General features: G+C 34.8%; 1 protein-coding gene across 4 annotated transcripts in view; it reads right to left on the reverse strand.

Annotated features, from left to right (window-relative positions):
• ASCC3 (activating signal cointegrator 1 complex subunit 3) overlaps positions 1–22,847 on the reverse strand; it is a 332,162-nt gene that overhangs the window by 16,743 nt on the left and 292,572 nt on the right. For all 4 annotated transcript variants that reach the window (XM_073893705.1, XM_025863078.2, XM_073893703.1 and 1 more), the window contains one exon: positions 9,832–10,056. In XM_073893705.1, coding sequence (XP_073749806.1) covers positions 9,832–10,056 — 225 coding nt within the window. The remainder of the gene's footprint in view (positions 1–9,831; positions 10,057–22,847) is intronic.

Consider the following 22,847-nt stretch of genomic DNA (forward strand, 5'->3'; position numbering starts at 1 on the left):
CATGCATTAGCTCTGTGTTGCTTCTTGGAGGTGGGGGGGGGGAATGGTACCTTGTTTCGAGTATTGTTTCCCGTGTCCTACTGAGGAATTAAAATATACCTTTGATACATGCAAAAATAACTACTAACTGGATAATGATTCTATTTTTACTAAGTTTTTATTTTAATTTCAGTATGGTTAACATGTGGTGTTATATTAGTTTCAGATGTACAATAGAGTGATTCAACTGGATGGTAATTTTGCACCATAGTGTGGATCTTTGCATTTGGAAGAATAATCATTCAGGATGAAGTTCCTTCAGAATTATTTGCTTTTAAATAGTCATCCAATAATAAAACTTCATCAGGCTTCCATGGCAAGATCTGAGCTCCTGGTAGTCTTGCCAGGAAAGCAGCCTGAATTAGACTTTCCTGTCTCTATGAATTTGATAAGGTCACACTAATGTTTACAATGAACAGACTATATTTGTTGGTAGACAATACAGATTTGGCAGATAATCTCAAAAACATTGTGAGAATCCACACATAATAAATGTCCCTTTTCAATCTTCTCCTAATAAAGAACTAGAAAGGAAAAAGTGAAATATTTATTCATTCCATTCACCATGATATACTGAAATGTTCTATATGCCAAGAATTATGTCCAAGTTGCCTTGTCAGTGACATTATAGTTATTGATACGGTTCCAGCTTACTTTGGATGATGCAAAATCCTCCAAATAATATGCTCATGGGATTAATATTCCTTGAAACATATCCATAAAACAGATATGTTTAAAACACGATAGTGTAATTTTCATTTTAGGATCCTTCAAACACTTGAGTTGCAGCAATTAACTATTTTTTTAACTTCTTTAGATTATAGATTGCTAAATATGTATAATCCAATTTTGAAAGTCTAGAAATTATTTACTTATAATCCACCCATCTTTTTCTCCAAATGATCTGAAGCAGCTTTCTGAAGTCTAATGTGCTGTACTGTCCACTTAAAGATAATCTTTTCATTTGGTCTAATTATAAGCATTTAAAAGTATGAAAGGATTCTAAGAATATACAGTAGATTTTATCTGCCATTTGCTATATGAAAACATTTCTTACAAGTATTGGATTAAGGATTTGACCAAGTACTTCTTTTCTTAAGCTTAGCAATACCTGGCCTACTTTCTCTGCTAACTGTATTTGACTCTATGATTCTAAAACTTGTTCACTTAATTGACACTGACGTTCAATACATTGAAAAGCAACTGAGCATGTGCTTACTGCACCCATAGGTAAATACTCCTCAAAGGTTACATTAGTCTTGCTCCATGGCAGTTTTATCTGCTGGCATCATCAAATATTTCTATGCTTTTTAATCTACTACAAATAGAAATCATTTGTTAATGGAAATATAGACCCAGCCATAGTCATAGTATTTCTCAGTTAAAAGAATTAAGTCAACAAAAAATATTCTTATCATTACATCACCTTTTCCCTTATCCTATTCTTTCCTGTTCTCAGACTCAAACACGTGCATACATATATATCTTAAATTTATTGATTCAAATCTCTTAAAAATAGATTGAAAATGCAGTATGTTTTCAGAGTAGCTGTGGGTTACAGAAAAAATATAATACTGATTATCTGAAATGTAATGAATGCACTTTAAGTTTATCAGAAATGGTTTACAAAGATGTCAAATTATTGTTTTGAAGTTTGGGCTAAACAAGAGTTTCACCAATAAACTTTTAGAGGTTTGTTTTTGCAAAATTAAGAAGGTTCTCTGACTGGAAAAAAGTATAAACACCTATTCAATTCATACATTTCCTCCCCTTTATTTTTGACTAGCACCATTTATGACAATTGATAAAGCCCTATTAGAACACGTTAGATGGTAACTAGACTATTGTGGTGATCATTTTGCAATGTATACAAATGTCAAATCACTGTTTTGTACATCTGCAACTAATATAATACTGTATGTCAATTATATCATGATTAAGAAAAAAATTCTCCCTGCCTTGGTACTAAAAAGACCGAAAAGAACAAAAGCATGTTAACATTAATTTGAGTGGCATATGAGCTACATATTATCTCCTGTATGCAAGGGAAGAAAGGCTGAAAACAGTAGTTCCAAAAGACCTGGGCATTAAAGAAAATAATGCAAAATGGCAGCTCCTATATTTAAGTTAGATGCAAGAATCTATAAAACAATGGAAACTTACCTGCCAGAACATAGCTTTTAGGCACTGAATCACCTAGAATATTATCAAAGCAGGTCCCCTGGCTTACCTTTGCCTACTTCCACTAGGACAATGGAACATGAATTCAATCTATATAAACATGTGCCTTGCTTGGTATACAGAATATACAGAATATAGAACTTTACAGTTTTCCTCAATAGTAAAGAGATGTCTGCTATCTTTTGGGGTGTTGGTAGCTCTATAGCTTGGGGAAAGGAATCGCTGATTGTCGCTGCTAGAAGTTTGAAATTTTTCAAAAAGAACTGGTGTGATGGACAAAGGCTGCTTTCAGGGGGAGCCCCATTAGCTGGTGGTGATTAACCAGTGAAAGAAGCCAAGAACCTAACCTAAGGAGTGTAGGTCAACTTTGAAGAATGAAATAGAAACATAAAATGTGCGTATGTGTGTTTTAATAGTATATCTATGCATAGGTTGTTCTAGTATGCATATACTACATTACAGGGTTATTTTATAATTATGATGGCATTTCTCTTTCCCTTGACAGTTGTATCAATAATCTGATCTTTCTTCCATTATTTCCAATTTTTGTAGTTTCAGGGGAGAATGTGGGGAAGTAAATGGTTAATTCATTGGTATTTCTAGAATAATATAAAAACCTTGAGAAAGAACATAAGCAGTTGATATAAAAAAGGCAAACAGGCTATCTACTGGACACTGTAGAGTGATATAATAAAGCAATTACAAACATCAACAATATTAACAAGTTGCTCTTAGAAACTGGTTAAAGTAACTGTAGATTGTTGAAGGGAACTAGAGTAAATAAGTGGAGGTGATTTGAGTATACATGAACAGGGAGTGATGAATTACAAATATTATTCATAGTCTAGTGGGAATTCTTGGTTTTAAAAAGTAGAAATTCCTATGAAATTCTCATATTTTAAAACAAATTCTTACTAGACATGAGTACAATTTTTAAATCCATCCTTATAGGACAAAGGGAATCAGGTGAGATATACCTTTATTACATATACCGACCTATGCTGAAACTGTTTTTCTTTTTTGATGTGATTTTGGGAAAATTACTTAGTGTTCATCTGTAAAATGAGGAAAATTGTATTACTTCATTAGATTATTATAACAAATGCAATGTAAAGCAAGTAGAACAGAGCCTGGTACAAAGAAAAGTTCTCAAAAACTGTTCAGCACTATCATTGTTAATGATGGTCTGTCTTATGGGCCATCATTATACAGTGATTTTTTGGTGTGGAGAGCAGGGATAGTGCACAATTCTCCAAATAATTCTGGTCAAATTTGGTATTTATATACATTAACTCCAATTTAAATTTGGAAGCAAAGGTCTCCAGATACCTTTCTAATCAACCTATAGTCACATTTCTGTGTATGTTCTTCTTTCATAGGATAATAGAATCATCTTATAGTCTTTAAAGGCACTGATGCTAAAGTCTTTTAAACTTAATATTAAAATACACACAGATATTTTGATCTATTAAATTTAGGCTGCAGCAGCATTAGCTGACAGGTCAATCTATTTTCTACCACGTCTGAAAGAAACTTTCCTAAATAGCCCAGCAACCTGAATGCAGAATTGTACTTCGAAGTACACAGCCCTCTGGTTCTCAGTTCAGAGTCAGCTCCTCCAGCCCTGGTTTCCCTTTTTCCATGAAACACCTGAAAGCATTCAATTACTGGGAAGTTTTGCTGTAAATACCAAATAGGAGGGAGTGGGAGTGGCTAAGATATAAACCTGTACCCTTATACTATTTGGCTCAATATTCTATTTAGACAGTTTTCATTTAAATGAAGATGATTTTAAAGATTTTATTTTTAAGTAAAAAGGAAGATGATTTTAATGTAAAAACTTACAGCACTTCTTAGAAAAGATCAGGATTTAAAATCCTGCTATTTCCACTGGTTTCAGTATGGACTGCCTTGACAAACCACCTTTAAAAAGTTATTTAACTTCTCTGAGCAACAATTTCTTTGTCTCTTGATAAAAAAGCAGCAGAGAGCTAATCAAAACACCAGACACCAGTGGTTCTGGCTTTGCTGTCAAATTTGGAAAATTTGGAAAATTTCAGCAAGTCAGTTTAATTTTTGATACTTCTTATTTGTAACCTTCTCATAAAAGCTAAAAAACATAAAGTTTTCCTTTGGTACATCCAGCACAGAAAGTATGTCATTTCACTTACAACATTTTACAAACATATATTATAGTTAACAGGGATCAAGAAGAGGATTTCAAAGGTGAATGGCAAGAATAATCAATTCTGTGATTACTCAATTTATAAATTAGAACACTTTAAGCAGATTTTTAAAACAGATATGCACAGTAGTTTTTACTTTTATTTTTGTTCAGCAGGATGGAAATGGAAATACTAGTAATAGTAACATGTTAAAAGGAACCATTACAGAAGTACCCGAAACCAAAAAAATGACTCAAATGATCTAGATCTATCATTTCAAATAGGTACAAGTAGGGAGGGCAGGCTGTTTGGTACATTCTGACTTCAAGCAGGGAAGTAGGACTACGCAACTAATGTTTTTCTTTTGTGAAAGATCCCCTAGGACATGGGTAGTCAAGACTACAGAGTTTTCATAATCTAAATGACATAAAAGGTATGTTTCTATAAAATAAAGAGCATAACAAAGATTTAGAGTAAATGACTATGATAAAGCAAGGAAAGAAAAGAACTACTAAGAATGAGAATACTAAAATAGACCTATTTCCTTGAGTCCTCAAATCATTGTTTAATTTATAAACATTAACTAATGCCCTATTCTTGTAAGGTGTTATTTTTACTCAGACTTGAGGGGTTAAGTGACTTGCCTAGCACCCTATACTAAAACAAGAGCAGAACTGGATTTATGGTAAGAGCTGGTGGCACTGAGTCCCACACATAGACCCAAGGTCAGGCTCATGTCCCACGAGGGTAGTAGTATAATTTTCAATGAGCCAGCAGGGCTACAGCTTGGAAAACTGCTTGAACCAATACTTTTTAAGGCCAACAATATCCACGTTATCAAATGAGAAAAATAGGGTACAATAATAAAATTGTCAATCAGCCACAGAAAATTTTACCAACTCTTGATTTTCTCCCCAAAATCTCCAATGGCAACCCTAATATTCTTTTCTCTTCCTGGCTTGCTGACTTTTATCACAATCTTACAAATTGCAGGAATGAGAGGATTCAGGATAAATCTAAAATCTGAAAAGCCAACTCAACATTTAAGTTGATCATAACTAATAATTTATAATAAAGAAAATTCCACCACAATGACTATAGGGGTGTCATTACATAAACTATGACCTTCACATGAAGGAATATAGTGCAGCCACTAGAAATTATGTTGAGAAGAACATTTAGTGTTAAAGAATAATGTTATAAATAATTAGGTTAAAAAGTGTATAAAACATGATAAAAATCTACAAAAGAAAAAAATGAGAGAGGAAGTATGTGTATGTATAAATGTACAAAGAAAAAGAGCTGTTGAGCTTCCACGGACAAAAAAAGAACAAAACACAACTATTGTACTCTAGCTAGTAAACTTGGTTTTTGTAGGAAAAAGGGTTAGTAATTCTAAAATAACATCAGGAGTATGCTAGGATTGAGGAAATAGTAAATATGTTTTGAATAATAAGAGCCAGGTTTTTCACAGGTGGAGAAAGGACTTATAAATTTAAAAAGAAGAGTGAAATGAATCTTTTGGTACTGGATTGGAATTAGAGGTATTAGAAATGAACTCATGGTTTTGTAAATACAAATGTTTTCACACACATATATACATATACACAGAGATAAGTAGATATGCAAATGGATAGAGATGTCTGTCTGCATACTTATATTTCCTAGCTTTGTCCCAGTGGGTAGGTCTAGAGGCAAAGATACCCAGGTAGTGCTGGAGTCAACAAGCCTCCAGATTTTAGTCTCTAAACTATTCTCTAATAAAAAGAACCAGAGCTCTTTGGAAACATGGCTGATTCCAGTGCTAGCGCAGGGAGAGATACAAGATGGAAGACTGCAAGGTGATGTTAAAATAATAATGTGTACATGTCAAAGGGATACAGGAACCAGTGTGAGAGGCCCCAGTGGTTGATGCTGAGACAATCTGTGCAGCAAAATAAATAATGATAGCAATGGATTTTACCCAATAGAATAAAACAAAATCTCATGAGTCTATACTTATATAAATAAATAAGTGAATAAAATGTAAGTAAATAGAGAACAAGTTCTTCCTTCCAGTAGAATTCCAGGGAAAATGGAAATAGAGAATCAGAATAGTAATAATTGCTTCAGGCAAAATTCACCAATGGATGCTGAAAATAATGTGGCAAAGTATGAAAGAAACAGGATATTTGCATAATCTCAAATCTCAAAGCATCTCCCCACAAAATACATATTAATTTCAAAAGGCAAAGAAGTAACTACAGTGGAGTAGTGTAACTACAGTGAATATATATATATATATATATATATGTATATATATATATTCCATCCAATTATGAGGAAACATTAGGCAAACCCAAATTGAGGGACAGTTCTATAAAATAACTGGTCAGTATTTTTCCAAAAGTGCCAAGATCATGAAAGTCAAGGAGACTAAGATAAATGACTACTAAATGCAGTGTGGGTTTCTTCAAAAAACGAAAGAATTTCCAATGGGCAAAAGACAGTAACTTCAACAAATGGAGTTGGGAAACATTGAGAGCAATATGCAAAGGAATGAAACTTGACCACTTTCTTATACCATACACACAAATAAATTCAAAAAGGATTAAAGACTTAAATGTAAAATCTGGAACCATAAAAATCCTAGAGGAGAGCACAGGCAGTAACTTCTCTGACATCAACCATAGTAACTTTTTTCTAGATAGGTTCCCTAAGACAAGGAAAACAAAAGCAAAAATAAACTATCAGGACTACTTCAAAATAAAAAGCTTCTGTACAGTGAAGGAATCAATCAATAAATCTAAGAGGCACTCTACAGAATGGGAGAAGATATTTGCAAGTGACATATCTGATAAAGGATTAGTATCCAAAATATATAAAGAACTTGTATAAATCAATACCTGCAAAACAAATAATTCAATTAAAAATGGGCAAGGAGACAGGAACAGATATTTTTTCAAAGAAAACATACAGACGGCCAACAAACACATGAAAAGATGCTCATCATCACTTATCATCGGGGAAATTCAAATTAAAACTATAATGCAGTATCACCTTGCACTTGTTAGAATGGCTAAAATCAACAACACAAGAAACAACAGGTGTTGGTGAAGTTGTGGAGAAAAAGTAACCTTCTTGCGCCATTGATGTGGGAATGTAAACCGGTGGAGCCATTGTGGAAAACAGTATGGAGGTCACTCAAAATGTTAAAAATAGAACTACCTTATGATCTAGCAATCACACTACTATTTACCCAAAGAATACAAAAACACTAATTCAAAGGATACATGTACCCCTATGTTTATAGCAGCATTATTTATAATAGCCAAGACATGGAAGCAGCCCAAGTGTCCACTCATAATTGAATAGATAAAGAAGATGTGGGGTATGTGTGTACATGTCTTCCTAGAGAGGTAAATCATGTGCTGCTTACAAAAGGAAGTCAAAAAATATCTGTGTTTATTATAGCCTTACTTCCCTAATTCCTGAAAGTTTGTACTTATTCTATTTTATGAAATATTCCTATTCTTTTAAATGATATAATTTTTTTTATGATAATAAAAATTTTAGAAGCTAATTTTAAAACATTTAAACATTTCAGAAAAGCATAAAGGAGAAATTAAAAACCACCCACAATCCTGCTAGAGATGGCTTTTGGTGGACACTATTCTGCATCTTCTCTCTAGGTATATTTGCAGATATTTTACAGATATTTTACATACATGTAGAATTCACAAATGAAATTGTAATATTGTACAGCATTCTGTAACTGGAAAGATACTTAGGTTATTTACAAGTCATTAATTTTGTAAATGATACTATAATGTACCTCCATGTACACAGACCTATTTACTCTACCTTAAAAACACCCTAAGTTTTTGGGAAATTTTTAAAATTGTTTTTTATTATAGAAATGTCCAAAAAAGGTAAAATGTAGAAAATCAACTCTCTCATAATCTCACTCCCTTAGGAGGGCTTCACCAACACTGCTTCTCTCCCCAATCATCTCTCAGTAAATGCACCTCCATTCCTCCATTTGCTCAGGAGAAAAGCCCTGGAAACCTCTCTGGCTCCTCACTTTCCCTAAAAACCATTTTCCAATTCATCAGCAGATTCTGTTAATTCTGAAAAAAAGAATACAGGAAACCAACCAATTCTAACCAATCTCACACATACCAACCTGGTCCAGCCACCATCATTTCATGCCTAGCCCTAAAGCACTCAAGGTATGAAAAGTTCATTGATAGGGTTTCAGATTCCACATTGCAACTTTCAAGAAAAACCGCATGTCAAGTTTCCATGTAGTGTCAAAAAAGAATATCCCCAATTACCTGAAAAGGCTATAAAAAAATACTCTTCCCCTTTCAAACTACGTATCTCTGTGAGGCTGACTTTTCTTCATAGACTTCATACTTTTTTTCATAAAACATCATATTGTAACAGACTGATTGCAAAAGAAGATATATGAATCTAGCTGACTTCTAATAAGCTAGACATTAAAGATATTTGCAAAAATGTAAAAAAATTCTATACTTTTCACTAACTTTCTTTATTGTTTTAGAAAATAGTTACTTTTCCTGAAAAATCATGTTATTTCTATTAACATATAATGGGTTTATTATTTTTAAATAACATAATAAATATTTGAGAATTTTTCAGTTTTAATTAACATGGTAAATGTTCATAAAAATAACCAACATAACCACTAGTGAACCACTGCTCTAGCAGCTTCCCTCTCAGAGTAAAAGCCAAAATCCTTAATGGTTTACAAACTCCCTACCTTGACCTGACCCCATTTTCTCTGAGAAAATAATCTCCATACCCACTGCTTTTTAACTTCACTTCTAGTGACCCTTTCCACCTTCTTTACAATGGTCTCCTTTATTTTGCTTTGACTATACCAAGTAAGTTCCTACATGAGAGATATGGCACTAGCTTTTTGTAGTTTTTGGAGTATACTCACTTGGATAACCCTATCACTCACTCTTTTCTTTTAATCCTTTCTTTAACGTTACCTTATAAGCAAGACAGTCCCTGAATACATTTAAAGTAGTGAAAAACAACACTTTCCATCTTTCTCTATATTTCCTTTATTCTACTTTATTACTTAAAAAAAAATAGCAGTTATCACCCCTTCACTTATATTTTTAAATGTCTTTTCCATCTCAAGTGAAAGCCCATAACAGCAGTCAGTCTTTTGCTTGTTCACTGCTGTATGCTCAGTACCTGGAAAAGTACCTGGCATTTACTTTTACTTTCAATTTTCATCCAATGGATAACTGAAATTGTCATCTTATTGCATTTATATTTGCCTTTTACTTTGAAAATTCTTGATTTGATTCATTAGATTTTTCTCAACAATGATATGATAAAATATTTTAAATGAAAGTATATTTTATCCTAGAACAGGGGGAAGAAAGCAGAAATGATGGGATAAAATATAAGTATTAGACTTTCATACCTGACATACTCTGAGTGCTTGGTCCAAGACTGTTTTGGTGTCAGTGTCATAATCTGGGCAGGGCAGCATGGTTCTGCTGAGATGTGCCTGTAGTAGGAGATGTGCTTTGGTGTGAGGGCTATCAAATGAATGAGGATTAGATTCAAAGGGAAGACATTTTGCCAGTTCACTATTCATATGATCTTCATTATGTCTTACTGGCAAATCTGTGTATTCTTCTGCATCCTGGAAAAAAAACACACACACACACATATATATATATATATATATATATATATATACATATAGAAAATAATGTTGGATCAAAAGTATAATAATTAATGTACTTCTTAGCTTAACTACTGACATTTAAAACATCGTTTAGAAGAACCATAAGGTAACCAATCATGCCCCTTAGAACTTTGCTTTATTCAATACTATTATTAATATGTAAGTGCAAGCTAGTAATGTACAATATATCTGAAATGCATGAATGCTCTTCTTATTTATACAATCAACAAAAATAACAGAGGACCTGCTGGGCATCACACAATATACTTAACATTGGAGCCACAGGAGTGAACCAGAAAGAGAGTTCCTCAGGGACAGTAAGTTCTACAAAGTACAATGAAAGTTATTATATGGTAAGTCCAGGGTGCTGAAGGGACATTCAGTTTGGGGACCTACTTATTTTAGAGAGTCAGGGAAAGTTTCTTGGAAACAATGACATTTAAGTTAAGATCTATAAGATGAGGGAAAGGAATATGGCAGGGCTGGGGCAGGGAGGTTGAGGATAAGATTGGTGAAGTAAAAGGATGAAAAGAAGAATCATTAACTTAAAATTTATCGTAATAGATTAAAATAAAATGATTTGAAATTGAGAGTTTCCAGTTCCACATGTAAGGAGCGTGGAAGTCACCATTCTAACCTAACAACAAGTAAAAAGCTGAACAAATTGAAAGATCAACAACTCTTCTTGGATCCATAAAAGAGAAGAGGACATGGGGCAAACTGCTGCCCCCAAGATTGGAGACATAGGCAAATACAGGGAGTCATGGCTAACAGAAGCAGATACTCACGAGCAGAAACCACCAAGGGAACCAGTGCTGAAGTAAGAAAACCTGAGCTGTAATTGTTAAATTGCTGGAGGATCAGTGTGGACAACTCAGAGTTAAAAACTCCAGGAGGAGCCAGTCTTAGGGGAACCCCCAAAATATTGTGAAATTTACCTTCAGGAGCTTGGCCAGATTCCTATGGGAAATATCAGAGAAAAATTTGCTGGAGCTTCCAGCAGGAGGTTCTAGCAGGGGGTTTCCAGTTTGAAATATGCCAGAGAATTCTGTTCTTAACAAGGCCTACTCTCAGGAGAAACTAGTTAACTACAGCCTAACCTAAGGTACTGTTAGAGCTTAAATGACCTGGGGTAAGGGAAATACCCAACTTCAGCCACTGTAGTCATCCTGTCCTATCTATGAGGGGAGAAAAAACCTGAGAAACACTTCACACCTGTGAAGTTCACGGACCCGAGGCCTGGCTCACTAAAAGACTGAGACCTAATCATGGAACTATAGCATATTTCTTCCCACTTCACTAGCACATTACTAAAGACCTATTTACAGCAGTTTTTTTTTTTTTTTTACACAAAGTACATTATGTCTGGGTATCAAGAAAATATTACAAGATACAGCAAAAGGTAAAAAAAACAAAAACAAAAAACCCTGCCACAAAATGAAAAAAAACCCAAAAACCTACCCAATTTGAATAGGCAGAGCCAACATCAGAATGGCAGAGATAATGGAATTACCAGACTGGCAGAGATATTGGAATTACCAGACTGGGAATTTAAAACAACTATAATTAGTTGCTAATCAACTAATATATGCTAAGGGCTCTAATGGATAAACTAGACAGCATTAAGAACTGATGAGCCTGGGTGGTTCAGTTGGTTAAGCATCTAACTTCAGCTCAGGTCATGATCTCAGGGTCCTGGGATAGAGCGCGGAGGTAGGCTCCACACTTAGCAGGGAGTTTGCTTGTCCCTCTGCCCCTCCCTCCATTTGTGCTCTCTCTCTCTCTCTCTCTCTCTCTCTAATAAATCAATACAATCTTAAAAAAAAGAACAGATGGGCAATGTAAAGTGAGGTGAAAATGCTAGAAAGAACCAAAAAGAAATGTTAAAGACAAAAAACATTGTAACAGACATGAAGAACACTTTTGATGGACTTATTAGTAGACAGGGCATGGCTAAGAAAAGAACTTCTGAGCTAAATGACATTATCAATGGAATCTTCAAGAACTAAAAAGCAAAGAGAACAAAGACTGAGAGAACCAGAATAGAATATCCAAGGACTATGAACAACTATGAAAGGTATAACATACACATAGTGGGAATACCAGAACAAGAAGAAAGAAACAGAAGAAATATGTGAAACAATAATGACTGAGAATTTCCCCAAACTGATGTCAGACACCAAATCACAGATCCAGGAAGCTCAGAGAACACCATGCATAATGAATCCAAAAAATCTACACTGAGGCATATCATCTTCAAACTTTGATTCCAAATAAAGAAAAAGTCCTGAAAGAAGCTAGAGGAAAAATACACCTTATAGAGGAACAAAGATAAGAACTATATGTGACTTCTCAAAAACCATGCAAGCAAGAAGAGAGGGGAATGAAATATTTAAAGTGCTGACAGAAAAAACTCACCAACCTAGAATTTTGTACCCTATAAAGTTACCCTTCAAAAGTGAAAGAGAAAAACTTTCTCAAATAAAAACTGAGTTAATTTGTTGCCAGTAGACATGACTTACATGATACTTTATAAGAAGTTCTTTAGAGTGAAGGAAAATCATATAGGTCAGAAACAATTTAAATAAAGGAAAGAAATGAAGATAACATAAAGCTTTACTTTTTCTTTTCTTTTTTTATTTAAAAGATTTTATTTATTTATTTGAGAGAGAATGAGAGAGAGAGCGAGAGAGAATGAGAATGGGGAGGGTCAGAGGGAAAAGCAGACTCCCCGCCAAGCAGGGAGCCTGATGTGGGACTCGATCCCCAGACTCCAGGATCATGACCTGAGCCGAAGGCAGTCACTTAACAGATTGAGCCACTCAGGTGTCCCAAAGCTTTTATTTTTCTTATTGTTAACTGACCTGATTAACACTTTGTTCAAGATAATAATAGCAACAATGTATTTGATTATGTATGTTTATGTATATATCTTACATATATATGCTTGTGTGAGTGTATGTGTGTGTGTGTCTGTGTATGCTTATATAAAGTAAAATGAATGACAACAATGATACAAGAAAGAGGAGGGGGGAATTAGTATTATTGTGTTATTATAAAGTATTCACACTACCTGTGAAGCAGTATGATGTTAATTGAAAATGGAACTGGAATAGTAGTAAATGTATATTGTAAACTGGGGCAATCACTAAAAAAAGAAAAAGTATAACCGATATACTAATAAAGGAGAAAGTGAAATCACATAAATGCTCAATTAAAACCACAAAAGGCAGGAAAAGAGTGGAAGACAAAAATGGGAACAAAGAAGGGGCACCTGGTGGCTCAGTCAGTTAAGCATCTGCCTTCAGCTCAGGTCATGCTCAGTGGGGAGTCTGCTTCTCCCTCTGTCCCTTTCCCCCCCTTGTGCTCTCTCTGTCTCTCTCAAATAAATAAAAATCTTTTTTTTTTAAAAAGAACGAGGGCAACAAACAGAAAACAGTAACAAATATGGTAGATATGAATCCAACTGTAACAGTAAACACTCTGAATGTCAGTGGTCTAGATGATTAAAAGACAGAGACTGTTAGAGTGGATAAAAAAACACAACCCAACTATATGTTGTTTACAAGAAACCCACTTTAAGTATAAAGACACATATAGATTAAAAAAGTAAGTGGATGGAGAAAAATATACCATGCTAACACTAATCAAAAGAAAAGCAAGGATAGCTAATACTAATTTCAGACAGAGCAGACTTTAAAGCAAGGAAAGTTATCAGGGAAAAAGAAGGGAATTACATAATGATAAAGGGGTCAATTCACCTGGAAGACATAATTTTTAGTGTGTATGTGCCTAACAACAGAGCATTCAACTATGTAAGTGCAGTGACTGACTGAATGCAGGATTGTCTTAATATCTGAAAATCATTTAATATAATTCACTTTATTAATAAACTTAAAAAGAAAAACACTATCACCTCAGTTGATGCAGAAGAAAATATATGACAAAATCTAACATCCATCCCTAGTGAAAGCTCTCAGCAAATTAAAAAAGAAGGGTACCTTCATCTCTGAGAAACCTACAACTAATATATTTAACAGTAACTGAATGCTTTCCCCCTAAGATCAGGAATAAGACAAGGATGTCTTCTCTTTGTATTTCTATTCAACACTGCACCAGAAGTTTCAGTCAGTGCAATCAGACAAGAAATAAAAGAAACCCAGATTGAAAAGAAAGAAGTAAAACTGTCTTCATTTGTAAATGATATGATCATCAAGGTAGAAAACCTAATGGAATCTACAAAATAATCTAGAGTAAGTGAGTTTAGCAAGGTTGCAGGATATAAGATTAATGTACAAAAATTAACTGTATAATTATATTTCTGTATATCAGCAACCAACAATCAGAAATGAAAAAATATATAGCATAAAATATATGAAACACTTAGAGATGAATCTGAAAAAAAAAAAACCCATGAAACACCTGTACACTGAAAACTACAAAACACTGCTAAGAAAAATTAGAGGACCTAACTAAATGGAGAGAGATATATCCTAATTCTCCTAAACTTGATCTTTTTAGTATAGTAAAAGTTTACTATAATCTCAATAAAAACCACAGCAGACTTTTATTCCCCTTACGGTAGAAATTGACAAATTGATTCCAAAAAGAAATAAAACGCATCCGAATCAGGAAAGAAGAAGTCAAACTCTCACTCTTTGCAGATGATATGATACTTTACGTGGAAAACCCAAAAGATTCTACCCCAAAACTGCTAAAACTCATACAGGAATTCAGTAAAGTGGCAGGATATAAAATCAATGCACAGAAATCAGTGGCATTCCTATACACCAACAACAAGACAGAAGAAAGAGATATCAAGGAGTCGATCCCATTTACAATTGCACCCAAAACCATAAGATACCTAGGAATAAATCTAACCAAAGAGGCAAAAAATCTGTACTCAGAAAACTATAAAATCCTCATTAAAGAAATTGAGGAAGACACAAAGAAATGGAAAAACGTTCCATGCTCATGGATTGGAAGAACAAATATTGTGAAGATGTCAATGCTACCTAGGAGCAATCTACACCTTTAATGCAATCCCTATCAAAATACCATCCACTTTTTTCAAAGAAATGGAACAAATAATCCTAAATTTGTATGGAACCAGAAAAGACGCCGAATAGCCAGAGGAATGTTGAAAAAGAAAAGCAAAGCTGGCAGCATCACAATTCCAGACTTCCAACTCTATTACAAAGCTGTCATCATCAAGACAGTATGGTACTGGCACAAAAACAGACACATAGATCAATGGAACAGAATAGAGAGCCTAGAAATGGACCCTCAACTCTATGGTCAACTAATCTTCGACAAAGCAGGAAAGAATGTCCAATAGAAAAGTCTCTTCAACAAATGGTGTTGGGAAAATTGGACAGCCACATGCAGAAGAATGAAACTGGACCATTTCCTTACACCACACACAAAAATAGACTCAAAGTGGATAAAGATCTAAATGGGAGACTGTAGTCCATCAAAATCCTAGAGGAGAACACAGATAGCAACCTCTTTGACCTCAGCCACAGCAACTTCTTCCTAGAAACATCACCAAAGGCAAGGGAAGCCAGGGCAAAAATGAACTATTGGGACTTCATCAAGATAAAAAGCTTTTGCAGAGCAAAGGAAACAGTCAACAAAAACAAAAGACAACTGACAGAATGGGAGAAGATATTTGCAAATGACATATCAGATAAAGGCTAGTATCCAAAATCTATAAAGAACTTATCAAACTCAACACTCAAAGAACAAATGATCCAATCAAGACATGGGCAGAAGACATGAACAGACATTTTTCCAAAGAAGACATCCAAATGGCCAACAGACACATGAAGAAGAGCTCAACATCACTCGGCGGCAGGGGAATCCAAATCAAAACCTCAATGAGACACCACCTCACACCAGTGAGAATGGCTACAATTAACAAGTCAGGAAACAACAGATGTTGGTGGGGATGCAGAGAAAGGGGAACCTTCCTACACTGTTGGTGGGAGTGCAAGCTGGTGCAGCCACTCTGGAAAACTGTATGGAGGTTCCTCAAAAAGTTGAAAATAGAGCTACCATATGACCCAGCAATTGCACTACTGGATATTTACCCCAAAGATACAAGTGTAGTGATCCAAAGGGGTATGTGCACCCCGATGTTTATAGCAGCAATGTCCACAATAGCCAAACTATGGAAAGAGCCAAGATGTCCATCGACAGATGAATGGATAAAGAAGATATGGTGTATATATACAATGGAATATTATGCAGCCATCAAAAGGAATGAAATCTTGCCATTTGCAATGACGTGGATGGAACAGGAGGATATTAGCTGAGCGAAATAAGTCAATCAGAGAAAGACATGTATCATATGATCTCACTGATATGAGGAATTCTTAATCTCAGGAAACAAAGTGAGGGTTGCTGGAGTGGTGGGGGAGTGGGAGGGATGGGGTGGCCGGGTGATAGACATTGGGGAGGGTATGTGCTATGGTGAGCACTATGAATTGTGAAGACTGCTGAGTCACAGACCTGTACCTCTGAAACAAATAATACATTATATGTTAAAAAAAAAGAAGATAGTAGGAAGAGAAAAATGAAGCGGGGGCGGGGGGATATTGGAGGGGGAGACGAACCATGGGAGACTATGGACTCTGAGAAACAAACTGAGGGTTCTAGAGGGGAGGGGGGTGAGGGGATGGGTTAGCCTAGTGATGGGTATTAAAGAGGGCATGTACTGCATGGAACACTGGGTGTTATACACAAACAATGAATCATGGAACATCTGGAACTTTACTCAGCAATAAAAAGAAGGAACTATTGATACTCACCATAATATGGATGAATCTCAGAATAATTATGATGAGAGAAGTGAGATCAAAAACAGAGTACATAGTCTAGGATTTGCAATAATCTACAGAGACAAAGCTGATTGGTGGTTGTCTAGGGAAGGGGTCAGGGTGGGGAGGCGAGGGAGTTAAAGCTCACAGAGGGGTATGAGATAACTTCTCATTTGCACCTGATAGGCACAGAATTCCTGCCTAGTTAAAAAAACTGTGTGATGGAACCCCTGAAGACTGTATCATTTGGAATTCAATAATATGAAACAATTAGAGTATTCTACTACCCATGTATGTTTTCATCTTTTGCTTGACTTAGAATTTCAGAAACCTGTGCCTTACTGTATGCTAAGAACATACTATCGGACTACTAAAAAGATAGTTATATCCTTATGATAAAAATTCAGACTATATTAAGAGGCAAGTTCTTATTTTAAAAACAAAAAGGAATAAATTCATTTAAACAAATATTTGTTGACTATCTGCCTTATGAGAAAGACATACATTATTCAACCAATCACATAAATAAATGCAAATTTAATAAGGTGACAAGTGCTACGAAGAAGAAACGTACAGAAGGAAGACAGAGGTTAGCCAAGAAATTTGACTGAGTTAGTAAGGTCATAAAGGCTTCCTGAAGAAAAAGGCAGGTAAGATAAGATACAGAGATCAGCAGATATTAACTAAATGAAGAGAGAAGTGAAGTATTCTAGGAACAGTACATACAAAAGCCCTATAATGGGAAGGAAAATCATGAGTCTAAGAGACTAAAAGAAGAGTCTAAAAATAACTTCAATTGATTTAATATAGTATGCTTAAAAATATTTTAAATGAATATCTGAAATATTGTTTAACTGAACTAGATAAATATTTTAAAATTATGATTCATCTTATTTTGCTTTGCATTAGTCAAAAATATCACAGCAACTCTATACTATTTTAAATGCTAGCTTCACCTTTTGGACTACTTCGTGTAAAGATGTGTATGCTGACATATTAGCAATTAATCATTTTTTGTCCCTATGTGTCATGTTGGTTTTCCTTTCATATGCCATTTCAACTCTTTCCTGTCTGTTCTCTCTGAAGTCATCTGCTAAAGAAGGACCAGTTATACATGACAGTTATATTATTTTTGATTTCAGGTGAATTTCAGGACTGAAGCATCATCACGTGATGGCCGATCAATCTCAATGTAATATCTGGGCTCCATCCAAATCCCTATCAGTGACTTTCCACTTATTCGAGGCTTGCCAAATGGTTAAGAAAAAATGAACAGCAGATAAGAAAGACGGTGGTTCAGAAATCTAAAAATGTGACCTTTTCCTTCAAGGAAATTAAAATGATATTGGAGGAAAATTTATATAAATAATTATTTTAAGTGTAGAATAAAATACTGTTATTTAGGGAAGAGCACTTGGAATGAATTGGGTGTGCTGGAAAGTTTCCCAAAAGAGACAATGTTTGTTCTAGGCTTAGAACAATTTGTAGAAGAGGACAGAGGGAGAGAGATTCCTTGCATTCCATGCAGAGAAAATAACATGAGCAGATCTATAAAAACAGATAAGGAGGGGTCTGAGGTTTAAGCCTCAGGGATGAAGAGAATGATGATGCTATTAATAGCAGAGAAGTTGGGAACACTCAGTGAGTTGGAGCTTTCTGTCAAGCATACAAAATACACTTAAAGAGAGGGTAATAATCCAGATAGTTGGGTGGAGGTGGAGGGAGAAGAAATAAGCTTTAAACCTGTTTCATGGTCTAACATTTTATTCATATTTAGATTTCTTTCTACTGTTCATTAAATACAACTTCTGATCTTTTAGCAGAAGAAAATCAGTAGTTATTTTAATACTGCAAACTGAATTGGCTCTCTAGGTTTTGGATATGTAGGAAACAGGATTAGGCTTACAAATTATATGAAAAGTTCAATTAAAGAAAAATTATACGGAAAGTAAGAATTTGGCTAAAAGCACTAATGGTATTATCTAAGTAATCTACTCTCCTCAGTATAATCTTATTCAAATTTGATTATATGCTTTACACCCCCCACCCCCCAAAGCACACACAGAAGAAGGGAGGGAGAGAGAGATAGAGGGAGATTGACTGATTAACAACAATATAAACTAGGCATTTCCCAGGCTTAGTTCCCAAATACCTCTCTAAGTGTGAACATCTTTCTGTGTTCTGTGGTTCTAGCATCCAAAGATGCGCATGATACACATCTTCATAAAGCATGACTTCTAATGTAAGCAAACTCCTTCATCTGATGCTAAACTAAAGAAACAATGATCTGCCCCAGTGCTAAAGGAAAAATTAGTGGTGTTGAACTCACTGAGAAGCAGTATATCTGAACAGGACTGACTACTTACAGTCATTTTATGGTACTTTTGGGGTCATTTCAGGTAAATTTGATCCTCAGTGCTTTTTGTTGTATTTGCTTACTTTAGAATCTAAACTCCATGTAAGATGTGATTCCACTGTTCTCCAAACCATGCCAATTCTGCTTGAATTACCCCATTTATTGCTTTAATCCCCTGCTTCAGTAGGATTGTGAATTTGCTCACTGCCAGCAGTATCAGTATCACATGAGTCTGCTAACAGCTGAGTACATCTTAGGTTGGAAAAAATGTCGTACAGAAGAGAGATCCTTCTAAGTCTAATAATGGGACCATCAGATCTTTACTGTAGATTACCCAAAGACAGTGACCTTACCAAAAAATTTAATTTAGGGATGCCTTTTCTCAATGCATGAAGCAATCTTTCTAAACTCAGGATTCTTTAATTTCTTTGCAAAAGCTATACATTTTAATTTTTACTAAAGTAAATAATATATTACCACAACGTACATGGTCTTAGTATGCTGGGCCATTTGTTTACCTAATTTTTATTCAGCATACATTATAATTGGGTATACAATGGTGAATAAAACCAGAGGCATGACCACCTACCTTCACAAAGCTTTACAGTCCAGTGGGGGAGCCAGACCTTTATTAAAATTGACCATAGATAATGTAAAATGACAACTGGACAAGTATAAGGAAGGGGAGGTTCAAATGACAGTGGGTCAGGTAAGGTATCTTGGAGGAGTTTAAGACTGGACTGAAAGAAAGTAAAAAAAAAATGTTTTTTTGATAAAGAAGGTAGGAGTGATAAGTTTCAAATTTGAATTACAAAAAGGGACACTGACTCTTAGAGGAAAACACAGGCTAGAATGCTTACACAGAATTTATTATTTAATATATGCTTTTGATAAGTAATGTATGTTTCATTATTAAATTTGACACATGCAATGTGTTTGAGATCTTCAGAGGAGTTGACATTTGATTTATAAATATTCTAAAATATCAAACCAATAATAGTTTTTGTAGTTAAAAATTATCCATAATTAACTGAGGCCTCATCAAAAGTAATTACTTCCTCTGAGGATCCCCTCCATTTCTGCTCCCAGTGTTTGAATTAAAGGGGACCCAAAGAATGTAGTAAGTAATTAATCCCCTTAGAAATGTTGTAGACCATGAGGGTGGTATGGGATGGTGTGAGGAGGCAGAGAAAACACTGGATCTGGGAATTGATACAACAGGTGGATTTTCAGCTCTGCCATTTAAAGCTTTAGTGAACCTCTGAAAGTAACTAAACCTCCCTAAGTCCCAAATTCCTTACCTTAAATTGGGATTTGGTGGGAAGATTTGGTGTGACAGTGTTTATAAAACACTCAAAAACTATAAGACTTGGTATAAATGTTAGGAGTTATGATAATAATGATCTCCACATCTGATACCCTACAGGATGTTAGCTGAAGTTTAAGATTCAATTATTTGAGTTTTGTTCTACAGTTTTCAGTTGTAAATCTTTGTTTACAATTATGTAAATATACTTCATTAACCAAAATAACAGTTAATTAACTCGCTTTTAAAAATATGATTCTTAAAAATGATTCAAGGAAACAGGATTTTTCTTTTGCTGATGCTTTACTAGTAGTGGCACATTCATTTTATCCAAGTAATCATATAATTTTTATGTAACTGTGTAACAGAAAACACTGGTTCTTTGAAAGACAATGTTCTCATAATACATACAAGAGACAGTCAAAGATAAAATATTCAGGAATTGTATCCTCTTGAACCATAGATTTGATATTGCAGGCTTTAATCTCTAGTCTCCAATCAGGTTTCTTTTAAATCCATACTAATTAAATGTTCACAAAAGCACATCAGTGTGTGATAAGGAAATATGCTCTTTTCAGTGTACCTCAGTGAGTTAACTCAAAATGTTGTGGAAAGATGGAAAAGGAATGAATGATTTATATTACACACCTGGTGCAACTTTTCTGAAGAAGTACTACTGTTACATGACTCTGAAACCCTACAGTATTTTTGAATTAAAACTCAAGTGCCATGAATCCCAAGAATAATGGAAAATATTTTAGATTTATTAGAATAAATAAAGAATATTCTTGGTATTTAATTGTGTGTGTGTGTGTGTGTGTGTGTGTGTGTGTGTGTGTGTGTGTGTTGATTACGGACGAGAGAAGCAATCTGAAATGAAGACTGACTGAAGACAACTGCTATTTAATCCTCACTTTCTCTGCCAGACCCTACTGTGAAAACCATGATCATTTATTCCTGGAATTCCAGTTCACAATTTTTCTAAGCTCTTTAGAATGTGGCATGTTTGTTTCATCACTCTACTTAGCTCTTAGCTCCTTCAAGTATTTTATTCTGGATGTTTCAGAATACTTACAAAGGAGATTTCTTACTTAGTTTAGATTGATTAGAAAAGCAGCAATCCCAGGATCAGCAGAGAGAGCTAGTAAAATAATCAAAATCCCTGCTTAAAAACAAACAAGCAAACAAAAACCCTTTTCTAGCCACTTTTTCCTCAGTAGGACACTCTATTTACCTCCAAATTACTCCTCTAATTTTAAACAACTTGTCTAGTTAATTTCCTGTGTGTGATCACTGACTACAAGTGAGGTTCATTTTCTTATCTACATCATGTAGGTAATTAAAGGAAATTGAAAGTGGGCAGTGAAGCTTTTATGCAACTGGGATTGAAGCTGAATGGAGGGCAGCGAGGTCAGTGGAGTCCATTATATTTTTATGAGAGAGGCTGGTCTGTCTGCCCTGTCCTTGTTTATTTAGTGGAGGCTGGACAGCCTACTAACTGCAAATCTATGTCTCTGATTTGCCCAGCTGTCCTTGTATAAAGACATCTTCCCCTGCAAATGTTAAATGACAGTGATTGACAACCTATGATGAACTCTGCTTGCAACCCCCTGCTACTGTTTTTAGATTGCAAAAGAAAAAAAACAGAATAAAGAAACATCTTTCAGAATCACATCAAATGGGCCCTGCTGTTCACTCAATAGTTTTTATTTTGTTTCCCTTGTCACTACAAATCTCAATCTGTTCTACAAATGCCATAAACTCAGCTACTCCACATAAAGTAAAAAATTAAAAAAAAATGTATGTAATACAAGCTACATTTTGCTTATATATTTGCACTGGTTTAAGTTTATTGGGGATATATACTCTTACATAATGGTTTGTTCACACCATCTTATCACTAACTTACTTTGCTTGTTCTCCTAAGAACGTGGCATATCTATACTGCTGAGAAATGTTTTTCAGTGATTGGCTGGCACTTGGGTTTAGTTAGGGTTCTGGTAGCTTTATTCAATATATAAACCTTACATATTCTTGTGACTCTTAAATGCATTGGCTATACAGCTTACCTTTTAGATTTGTTAAAATAAGAAGCTTATTACAGTCTACTTAGGCTTTTTCTTTAGAGAGTATGTAAGTGGATGCTGTTTGTGTGTGTTTAGGTATATCTTTTGCTGTACTTAAGCAAACTGCAGAGGTAAGAAACAGCCAGAATGAGTTCATGCTTGGCTTGTACAAGTGTTGCATAAGGTAAACTAGTACT

This window comes from Callorhinus ursinus, unplaced genomic scaffold (assembly GCF_003265705.2).
Source record: "Callorhinus ursinus isolate GAN/ISIS: 27379988/994484 unplaced genomic scaffold, GSC_fseal_2.0 scaffold6, whole genome shotgun sequence".
Taxonomy (NCBI): Eukaryota; Metazoa; Chordata; class Mammalia; order Carnivora; family Otariidae; genus Callorhinus; species Callorhinus ursinus.